We start from the raw sequence: 12,031 nt of genomic DNA on the forward strand, positions 1-12,031 counted from the left end.
AAAACTTTAACTAAATTTCTAAACCTCTATCCTTATAACTTCCTACATTCTCCCATACTGAATATCTATCACTTGCTATCTATAATATCATTTCTAAAGGCGTTCCACTGCCAGCTAAATCCACGGGAGAGTTGCCTAGTCTGAATGCCGGGTGCGGTGAGATTGTTTATTTGATTTTGTATTACCTATTTTCTCTGTTGTGTGGAATCATAGAATTACCTTAGTGTATCACAACAATATTGGGTAGTTAGATATATGTAGAGAGATCCTGTTTTACTGTTAAAAATTGTTTGTGCCATATTATAATTTTTTTCATATTTCATATTGAATATTAATAATCAAGAGTATAAAATATCAAGGGCTAGCTTCTTGCAATCCTATGGCCACGGCTTGTGAGAATATAACCTTTGAGATACTCGAAATTATTAATTATTAATAAATTTAATAAATAATCAGATCATTTAAAAATTGTGATATTGATGTAATTAGTTAGAAACCTTATTATTGTGTCTTACATTGGTAGGATATATCTTTGATTATGTGTATCAATATTCATCTATCACCAGTCTTTTGCGTTTTGTGTTAATATATATATAATTTTTGTACATAAATAAATTTTTATATTTATCTATTATAAGGCAAATTTTGTGTGTATGGTACAAAATCATATTGGCTAAAAGAATTCAAGGTATAATAATAAGTGGTGATCAAATTATTGGTTCACTAAATATTTGCCGTATTTTAACGGCTGGAGGCACTGTAATATTTCACCTAAGGGAAAGGGACACGCCCTTTATAAGTAAAATATATCCTTACATAAACCACCACAGTACCACTAGCCCCTCCCTCCTAGATTGTAAGCTCCAAGGAGCAGGGCCCTCAAATCCCTCTTGTATTGAACTGGATTGTTGCTGTATTGTCTCCCGTTATATTGTAAAGCGCTGAGCAAACTGTTGGCGCTATATAAATCCTGTATAATAATAATAATAATATACAATTTCATACTTTTAGCTTTCCTTTCACAGAGTTGCTGCAGTGAATGTAGTGCAAAATAAACTTAAAACATAATGTAAACGTAACTGTAAACATAACGTAAAACAGTATTACTAAAACTGGCCATAGATGGATCGAAATTCAACTCTTCAGCAGGGACCAGATGAATTTTGATCCATCTATGGGCAGGCTGATTGTACAGAAGTCGATAGCTTGATTGACTTCTGTACAACTAGCCTGTTGGAAAATCTTTGCTCGATCAGTGCCCCCGGCCATAGCTGGCGGTGCTGATGAGTGTATTCTGACAGTGAGGAAGCCTCTCCGCTGTCAGAATACAATAGCTCTATGGCAGGGATTCCCACATCCACCTTGAATGTGTGGAAGGGTGAATTGATTCATTTTCTTTCATTCAAGCCACTGATTGGACAAAAGAAAATGAATCATGTATGGTTTACCACGAGTGCAGGAAGGCTTCTGTGCTGCTGGCTGCAGCCAATGAGATTTCCACTTTTACTATGTTAAAAATATAAGGAAGAATCCTATTGGTTGCTGTTGAATCACAGTCCTCTTTTTGTAGAATGACAAAAAGTGACAAATGCAAGCGTTTAGAGGAAAAAAAAAACCATCATGGTTGTTTTACTAAAGGAATAGAAGATGTCCACTTTTCAAAGTGAATTTTCACTTACTGAAAGGGAAACTGTGATCACTTTGAATACCCAGTCATATGAAAGGTAAATTTAAAAAAAAAAGTGGATTTTTTTTCCATATGTTACAGTATTGGATGATTAAAGTCAGCACAGCTTCACCTCATTCACAAAACCACGTGAAAATTCCCTTTCATTGGTGAACAACCTCCTTTAGTAAAACAACCCCATTGTCCTTACAGCCTTAAAAAGACTCTGTCACCAATTTAAACTATTGCAAGTAAAATTAAAACAGAGGAATCAAGTATTTAAATGTAGTGTTTTTTATTTCCATAAATGATTTTTTTATTCACTTGCAATGTGCCTCTGAATTGCTAGAAAATGTGACCATTCCAGGATGAGTCAATTCCTTAACACAGTCCTCTCCCGACACATCATGGCCATCTCCTGTTCTGGGAGTGTTTAATTACTGTATTTGCTGGCCCAGTACCTCTGGCCCTCCTCTCACCCCTCTATATACCCGTTTATATAGCAGCTTGGGGGAGCAACAGCTCTGAGTTTGCTGGGGCTGTTGACATCACATCCAAGATGGCAGCACCCAGTAACAGTTTCAGGGCTTTTTGATGCCTACACAAGCAATGCTTTTACAGGTAAATGAAATGCATAAAATACAATAAATGCACAAAGCAACCTATGAGAGGAAAGTTGAAATGAATGATCTGGTGGCAGGGTCTCTTTAAACCCTCTGACAGTATCATCTATCTTTCAGTGACAGTTAGTGAGATCTCTACTTTGCACCGCTGTTGTGACAATTTTGTGGGTCTCCCACTATCTCCACTGCATTTTTTAAATTTAATATGGAGAATGTAACAGGAGAAGTTGAAACACACCAAATTGGATGGAACACACAGTACTCCTGGGTGGACAGTAGCAGAGCCAAGAATTATGTCAGGGAGATCTCTACGGAGTGCCTAGGAGCTATAAGCAGCAGGCAGGAAGCTTAGATCATTAGACTCCACCTATAACTGGATTATCACCTATGGGTAGGATGACCCTGAATACACCAAATAAAAGAAGGCACTTAGTGGATAATTCACTTCAAAAGTATGAAGTTACCAGGAAAAGAACCCGACCAGCTAAACAAATCTTTGTCCTTTTTTCATGAATTGTTTTCATATTGCACATACCTATTATCTGACCAGAAACACTAAAAAAGTAAGGAAAAAGCCACGTCCTTTTATTTAGGAACTGCAATGGACCTCTATCAGCAAATATAAGCACAGACTCGAATGAATATCAGTGAGTTCTGTGCTGCTGAAACCTATCCTGGGAACTGTCCATGGCCATTACAGAAGGTTCTCATAGACAAGCCCGAGTTTCTCAAGCATTTGCTTAGTATGTACCTGTTCATTAGATACACTATCATTTATATATTTATTTATTTCAGGTACATATATAGTGCCATCAATTTACATATAATGCACATTCTCATCAGTCCCTAACCCTCAAGGGGTGTACAATCTAAGGTCCCTAACTCACATTTTTATATACACACACTAGGGCTAATTTAGACAGGAGCCACTTAACCTACTAACTGATTAACTATTGATTCTTTAAAAACTGAATGCTTCATTCATAATATTTTTCTTGCTTCTGCTTAGTGAAACTGTTCTTTGCCCACACATTCTCATAGACAGTACAGATGTGAACACCACCCCTGCCCACCACGCACACATTTTATAAAGGGGGATATACCATAAACTGTACACCAGGGACCTATCCAGTCCTTGACTGCTGTCTTCTTAACCTGCCCCAGGTTGCCTCTTCTGCCTAGCAGCAAGAAGTGCTCTATGGCGAATGAGCACTTACAGCAGAAGAGTAACAGGGCATATGAAGTACACCCAAGGTACTGGTTGATAGGTGTTTTTACAGTCTTTTATACTTGTATAGTACATGGGTACTAACATATTTTCTCATTATACATGCAGATTCTGCTGTGTGAAGAAACTTCATCTCCGTTTCCAATGATCACACAGGAAGAAAAAAATCCTGAGTTTATAACCCTTAACCACTCTATCCAGAACCACAAAAATAGAAATCCTCTTTAAAGTGAAAGTGCATTCTTATAAATGAAATATTTTCACAGTACAGACGTGAACCCCAGACATTGTATGAAAGGGATATAACAAATTATACACTATTCATCCCACTGCCTTCTTAATCTGCCCCAAGTTTCCTCTTTTGTTCAGCAGTAAAGAATGCTCTAAACCACAGGTGTCAAACTGGCGGCCCTTCAGCTGTTGCAAAACTACAAGTCCCATCATGCCTCTGCCTTTGGGAGTCATGCTTGTAACTGCCAATCTTGCAATGCCTCATGGGACTTGTAGTGTGGCAACAGCTTGACACCCGTGCTCTAAAATGATGGAGAGAGCTCACAGACCACTAACCAAAAAATTGAGTCATTTTATTACCAAGCAACTCTGGAATCTCTTTGGAAGCTGAAGGAGGTAGTGATCTAAGAAGCCACATTCTGTTATGTGTCAGGCTCATGTATTGGTCCAGCACCGGGAGCCATAAACAAAAGCTGGAGGCTCATTTACCTGAATGATAACATGAGAACCTAAACACCTTAGCAACCAAAGCATTTTACACTTACATGTTCTAAAGTTCAAGATGGAGTAGAGAAAGTCATAAAGAAATAGAAATCCTGTTAACTGATAGATGGCTAAAATAAAATAAGTGGCCGTTAACATTGGACTGTCTTTACTTTGCGAGGTTACGGCTTCCTCTCAGCTAATGACACAGGAAGATTTCTTCTCCTCCTCATACTCCAAGATGTACTCTGGGTAGACCTGGAACTTCTCAAACACCACAAAGATGGACGGAGTATGGATGTTGTCCACGCAGGAGTCATAACACTCAGTTTTGTTGTATTTCTGAGGTGGGCGTCTCATCTTGGAATCTCCTACAACAAAATCACCGACCAGCACATGGACCACAAACATGATTCGTGTTCCAGCACGTGTGGGCACAGAGTAGTTGTGCGAGTAGGATGCATCTCTTGCAAAATAACTTCCTGTTAGGAAAAAAGTTTACAAGTTATATTTGTTGTGATAATAAAAAAAAATGTGTTTCCTTGCTTACAGAATAAGAAAGGCTCCTACTGCATTATGAGAACAAAACGTACTAAAGCCTATCTAGAGAGAATATTTTTTATTTGTTATGGATGGGTGATATTTGGAGACAAGATTGGTGATGTAATTTGGGGAAGAGTTATAAATGGCTTTATATATTATTGTTATTATTTTGAATTTTATTGGTTGGGCAATGGGAAGCCAGTGGAGGGATTGGCAGAGATGGATGGCAGATATGGAACGGCTGGTAAGGTGGATGAGTCTGGCAGCAGCATTCATGATAGACTGAAGAGGGGATAGCCTGTGATGAGGTAGGCCAATGAGGAGGGAGTTACAATAGTCAAGGCAAGATATAACAAGGGAGTGAATAAGTTGCTTAGTAGTTTCTGAGGTTAAGAACGGGCGTATCTTGGAGATGTTGCGGAGGTGAAGTCTACAAGATTTGGATTTGGAGCTGAAAAGACAGATGGGAATCTAGGATTACACCTAGTACCTTGGCATGAGGGGAGGGACTGATGGTTGTATTATTGATCTTGATGGAGAAGTCAGGGGAAGGGGCACGGGCTGGAGGGAACAGTATGAGAAAGATTGAGTTTGAGGAAGTGGAGTGACATCCATGCTGATATGTCACTTAGTAGGTTAGTAATGCACGAGAAGACTGAAGGGGTGAGGTGAGGAGTAGAAAGGTAGATTTGTGTGTCATCAGCATAGAGATGGTACCTGAAGCTATATAAAGCAAAAGTCCATGTATCTGTGTAATCAATAAAAAGAAAAAAGTGTGTCCTTCGTATCCTTAAAACGCAATAAGGAGTGACCAGGCTGATCCCCTTGACAATGTCTGTTTGGACGAAATGTACTTTGAGGCAGGACGAAGTCTGTACTGACTTCACCCAAGCCAGTCTGGAGCCGGCACCAATGGCGTTTTATGATTATGTGCTTACTCTGGAGCTTTGTAAGTAGAATTTTATTTGATTCTATTAAATATTTGACGGTATGACACTATTGGAGTTAATTTGTTTGGCCAAGCAATCTGGCTGAGCAGGAAGGGAGATTGGAGTGAAGGTTAATATCAAGATACTGCATGTGTTCCCTGTACAAATGACACCTATGAAGCAAGACCTATGCAGCTTCACGCTAGTTTAGACCACCCATAATTTGGGATCTAATGATCCGGTAAGAGGCTGTATAACTAGCGGTGGAGGGCGCACTGGTCACTCATCATTGCGTTTGAAGGATATTAAGTACACACTTTTTTCTTTTTTATTGATTACACAGATACATAGACTTTTGCTTTATATGGACTTTCACAGGTTTCACAAATTTGTTGAATATATTTGTTTATGTTAAGGAATAACATTTAATTGTTATATTGATTTATATAGTTTCGCACACAGCGCAACAATATCACTTTGATTTCAGTCAGTTTTTGTCTGAGCCCTTAACAATTGGTTTAATTACAAGGACCAAGTAAGTGCTCTTTTTTTTTTACAGAACAGGTTCTTGTTTTTCTGAAAGGATATTTTTTATGACTGACCTTGTCCATACACGGTGCCATTAGTGCCGCAGACACGCCAGTCAAAGTTGTCCCTGCAAATGGCATCGATATTGGCCCCGTCTGTTCCATGGAACAACTGCCGTTCATTCACATTGATTCCTGAATTCTTCTTCTTCATCTGATCCTTCTGCCTAAGATGAAAAGAGAAAGAGGTCTAAGTTACAAAAATGTAACTCTGCTGTTATTGGTCTGTCTTACCATTGCTATTTTAGAAATTTTAAAGCATAAATATACCATCAGAGGGAAAAGGGTTAAGGGTTAAAGGATACGTTCACCTTTCGTAACATGTTACATGTTACACCCATATTAAGGGTGTAATATATAACATGTTACAAATGGACTGGCTCCTTGGTAGTGTTGAGTCTAGCACAGTGATTGTTTCTGCTCCTTTCTCTCAGCAATGTCTATGAGTCAAGTGTAACATACTGAAAACAACACACAGAGACATTATTATTATACAGGATTTATATAGCGCCAACAGTTTGCTCAGCACTTTACAATATAGAGGGAATATAGGGGGTACCTTAAATAAAATGACAAATAAGGGTCTTATGTGGTTAACATTCAAAGGCATAAATGAGCATATAGTAAGGAAGTTAAGAAACTTCTCATCTTGCATATTCTTAAGGCAGATAAGGCTACAGTTGCATAACGTACAACGTACTAAACTGCCGAACAAAAGATATTTGTGCAAAAAAATTTCACTGTTTTAGGTATGAGTGGGCAAAGACCAACTTTTCGTAAAATCATATTTTTACTACTAAATTCCACACATCTGAGGGCAGAAGCGCAAATAAAAATCTGCCAATATAAAAAGTTCCATCTGGTGTACCATTTCAGGAATCACATTCTAAATATATAAAACACAATGCTAAAAAAACAACAATATTTGGCTATAAATTGCATGTAGCCAAAAAATGCGATGCAATAGACTTTTGTAAGGAAGGAGTGTGTACCTATGTTTTGCAAATATTTAATTCTGTATTGTAAGACATCATTAAATCTATATTGAAATAAGTACCTATATTGTTTGAGATTACATGTGGCAGTAAAATTGAGAAAGGACAAGTAGGGATTTAGTTTTCTACAATACAAAATTTTTTTCCTGGTCCTGTAGAGTCTTTGGGTTTAAAAGTTTAACATAAATCTGTGTGTTTACTGGCCTATTATAACCGGACATTATTTACTGGACATTATAAGGTACAGACATTATCTCAACAGTCAGGGATGCTCATCACATTAAAAAAATGCTGATGATTAAATGTTAAAGGTACAAGTCTCTTGTTTTACTGGTTCGAAGCAGTAACCAACATACCACTGATAGACCTGCCAGAGGGAGGGGTTCTGAACACGCCACATTTTCTTCACCACATGCCCGGAGACTGTCGTGGTAAACATTTTCACAATGTTTGAGAACTCTTCAGAATTCTCCAGTACAAGGACTTTCTGAAAGCAAAATGAGGATGCTTTTAATGCAATGCATACTTGCTTTACAGAAGTTACAGAAGAGTACTTGTCATTGGTAGATAGTGGTAGACATTTTGTAAGCATAAATTAGGTTTAACCTTTCAATACCTGATATTGCTGTGGCATGATAATGTGGTTATACAGTACTTTCTGAAAAATGTTGCATACAAATACTGTCTTTATTAAATGAGTTGTGGAGTTTTCTTTCAGTCATACCTGATACCCGACCTCTGGCATGGCCTTCAAGCACCAATGCAGTGGATAATTTACCGTCTTGAGAATGGAGTTCGATGACTTTTGTACAGAACTGTCTGCAGCAGATTTGGTGCTATAAGATAAAATCAAAAAATATCGACCTAGTGGTTACTCAACAACATTAACTGCTCTATCATTTCACTACTGGTCATGATCAAAATTCAGTTTGACCAAATTTAAAAAAAGAAATCTCCAAACTCAAAATGGCACTAAGGTCAGTGGAAGACCATTTTCATGTTCATGCTTCTTTTGCCCTTCGGAGGGCTGCTAAAGAAACTATTATCACGGAAGTAGCATGGGAAGCCCCCTATACACACAACCTTCATGCAGCGCACTGTCTCTTTCTAAAAGGTATCATTTTTACACACTTTTACTGGCCATGCCATTTGGGTGACATAATGTATACTGGCCCTTCAAAGGGCCAAGAATGACCATCAAAACCTTTTCCTTTCAAAATTCTAGTTAGAGAATTTCAAACTCTTGAAATTTGAATCTCAACATTTATTAGTACATACAGTCAGTGTGATATTTATGTACTTATTACCTTCCTTTCAGCATCTTCACTTTCTCAAAATCCAGGAACTTAGGCCTGCGGCGGACTTCCTTCTCAGTTTTATAATAAACATTCCTCTGCTTCATCTCTGGTGGTAAAAAGGTAAGAAACTTCTAAGCTCAACTAGTATGAGGTAATGGTCAGAAGAGGTGAAGGTTTGAGGTCTAGTTTGGGAAGCATTGCTGTAGTGTGGCAACACATCATTGGTAAATGTACCACAAAGTGGACCAGAAAGAGGACATTGGCCCTGATTCACCAAACTGCAAAGTCGAAAAGTTTCCACATGTTAAAAGAAATAGCTAAACCTTAATTCAAGAAAGTACATGCATTAGTATGACATAAAGTCATGTGTATTCCTCTGATGAATATTTGCCCATGCAGGGGTAGGGGGAAATCCTCCAATGGGGACACCAGTTCTCATGATAAGTGTCTAAATAGGGATAACTATGTTGGAGAAATCTCCTTCATTTTTGTTGTGTCTCTGATGCAGAAAGTGAGGGGAAATCTGTCCCTAAGGAACACAAACATCAAAAAAGAACAAAAACTGACAGGGGTCTTTATCAGTTCTTCTATTTCCTTAACTAAAAATAAAAAAGTAAAAGGTTTGGCTTTACATACATTTTAACATGCACTAATTTGCAATTAAATTTGATTGCACATCCATTTTTCACAACTTCAAGTTCACCCATAATGTTAGCATGTGAAAACAGGTCACAATAAGACTTGAATTAGGAGAAATATACTCCTTCTCTCGGTCTTCATCAATGTACTGTACCTGTGAATATGTATGGCTCTATTAACCTATAGCTATGAGATTTTGGTTCAGCAGTTCTGTGGGTGACCGCACAATTTACACTTCAATGCCCCTATAAATGTTCTGCTCAGTGCATGGGCACATTGTTGCCGCTTTGGTGGTGCTCACCTTGACAGTTGATGATGTAATTCTGGCCTCCAGCATTGAATTTGATGGTCCCACTGGGGTCAGAGAGGAAGACGGTTTCCAGGTCTGATGAGCAAATGGAGGAACTCACTTTCTTTGTGTTCTAGAACAACATGCCTTCATGAGTTTCATTATCTTATATTGCATTACCTCAAATTCAGCGTAAGATAGAAGTAACAATTTTATAAGATGAGCTAGAAATGACACAAGATAAGTTCAGATATTGTTAGGTGCTAAAGAGCCAGGTCACCCAGCAACCTCTTATGTTGAACAGGGACTCCGGAGTCCAAATCTTTCTACTGTAGCTTCCATCTCTGGTCCCCATGGCTTCTGGTAACTCAGAAACCTTTGCTACAATTCACAGTATTTGAAAAGTCAAGTAGGGATGGTGGAAATCCCTTATAATATTCACAGTAGATGTGGGAGCTCAGCACAAACATCTCATTAATACAGTCCCTGAGAGATAGAAGAGACTATCAAGCAATGCAGCTTGCCAGAACCAACCTTTATCTGAAATATCTGTTTTGGTTAAACTGATCTTTTACATCTAATAATAAAATTTGTTCCATAGACTTCACTCACCGTTTGGCCATACATGGTCCAGGTGCCAAACTCATCCTTCCAGTACCAAATCCATTCAGTGGTCAGTACATATTCAGAGGGCTTTGTGACAGATGACGGGGTGGTGAGTCTGCGGACACGTCTGGTACCCATTTTCATGGTTTGGAAATCAACTGACAGGTACCTGCAATACAAGGCAGGAGGTGGAGATATTTCATTCCTTTTTCAGGATAGCAGCCTGAAATTTCAAGGACATTATTGTATTGCTACAATTACTAGTGCATTGGTGTTAGAAAGCATTAACTTTGTTAAGAGCTATGAATTGAATAATGCAGTAGTCTATACGTTAAAGGAAAACTAGAGTGGTTTGGTGTCAATTTTCTTTTTTTTTTAGTTTTACAACTTTTTAACCCAATGCTGCATATAATGTTTGTAATTGATACATCTTTATTTTAAAAATTGAGTGCAAAGTGCACCCATGACATGGGTTTTGCAGAGCACCAAGGGGGTTTTCAACAGAAACACAGTGGCTAAGTGGTTAATACTTTTGCCTGGCAGTGCTAGGTTAGTTGGTTTGAATCCAAGCCTTGGCACTACCTGCACAGAGTTTGCACGTACTCCCTGTGTCTGCATGGGTTTCCTCCACACTCCAAAAACATTCTGGTAGGTTAATTGGCTCCTATCTAAATTGGCCCTAGTATGTGTATGTATGAATGGGAGTCTCTTGAAGGGTCAGGGACTGATGTGAATGTACAATGTATGTAAAGCACTGCATAAATTGATGGTGCTATATACATAAGTACCTATAATAAAAACACAGTAGAAGCTTTATTCCTTTTAGCCTGTCTCTCTCTCCAGTTGAAACTCATATGTAGTTGTTAGTACAGTTACTGCTTTGATGCATTCGGCTATGTGTGATATAAGCTATCCAGCTCTGTAAATAACTCCCACAATGGTGAGATTTTCACGCAGACATTTGTTTCTCAGTCCCTCATACAATTTTGAGATTTCCCTGCACTAGTTTTGTCTCCGCCATGCCACAATGGTGAGATTTCGCTGAAGTAGTTTGTGTCTTCATCCCACCCACAATGGTGAGATTTCCCAGCACAGGTTTGTGTCTCTGCCCCTCCCACAATAGTGGGATTTCCCATCACAGGTTTGTGTCTCTGCCCCTCCCACATTGGTGAGATTTCCTGCAGTCTCTGCCCCTCCCACAATGGTGGGATTTCCCATCACAGGTTTGTGTCTCTGCCCCTCCCACAATGGTGGGATTTCCTGTGTCTCTGCCCCTCCCACAATGGTGGGATTTCCCATCACAGGTTTGTGTCTCTGCCCCTCCCACATTGGTGAGATTTCCTGCAGTAGATTGTGTCTCTGCCCCTCCCACAATGGTGGGATTTCCCATCACAGGTTTGTGTCTCTGCCCCTCCCACAATAGTGAGATTTCCCGGCACAGGTTTGTATCTTTGCTCCTCTCCAACTGTATGATTTCCATGCAGTTTGTGTCAGTGATCATAATGTGGTCTCTCACACTCCAGCAACAACAATAACTGTTTAGATGATATTTGAGTGACACTTGTAGCTATAGAAAGGCTAATGCAGTGGAAGCACACCGGACCAATTCATGCCCTCATTTAACAATAACAAATGGCATGTCACTTAATTTATATTCCCTAATAATTTATCATGTTATCACTGTATAGACTATAAAATGGTACATCCTGTATTTTTGTATTCTTTCAAAGTAAGCTGGCATATTCTGTTTCTGTTATGACTCCGGGGGTGAGAGGCACCTACCTGAAAATGTTTGGATCACTATATGCCTGCTCCAGATTTTCCATATTTGGAAGGTCCTCCCAATCTGTTCCGTTGAACTCCTGCCAGCGGTACGGTAGGTAGTAGTGCATATTGGAGCAACAACCTGCCAGT

General features: G+C 38.9%; 1 protein-coding gene across 1 annotated transcript in view; it reads right to left on the reverse strand.

The window, feature by feature from the left end:
* Window positions 1-12,031, reverse strand: part of LOC149453085 (zinc finger CCCH-type antiviral protein 1-like) — a 91,098-nt gene that overhangs the window by 65,719 nt on the left and 13,348 nt on the right. Inside the window, exons 6-13 of the mRNA XM_089688708.1 lie at window positions 11,900-12,023; window positions 10,124-10,286; window positions 9,524-9,644; window positions 8,593-8,689; window positions 8,010-8,121; window positions 7,642-7,772; window positions 6,306-6,457; window positions 4,432-4,713 (exon numbers count right to left, since the gene is read on the reverse strand). Coding sequence (XP_089544834.1) covers window positions 4,432-4,713; window positions 6,306-6,457; window positions 7,642-7,772; window positions 8,010-8,121; window positions 8,593-8,689; window positions 9,524-9,644; window positions 10,124-10,286; window positions 11,900-12,023 — 1,182 coding nt within the window. The remainder of the gene's footprint in view (window positions 1-4,431; window positions 4,714-6,305; window positions 6,458-7,641; window positions 7,773-8,009; window positions 8,122-8,592; window positions 8,690-9,523; window positions 9,645-10,123; window positions 10,287-11,899; window positions 12,024-12,031) is intronic.

The sequence above is a fragment of the Staurois parvus genome, unplaced genomic scaffold (assembly GCF_062004578.1).
Source record: "Staurois parvus isolate SC_StPar_1 unplaced genomic scaffold, SC_StPar_1.0 ptg000452l, whole genome shotgun sequence".
Classification (NCBI taxonomy): Eukaryota; Metazoa; Chordata; class Amphibia; order Anura; family Ranidae; genus Staurois; species Staurois parvus.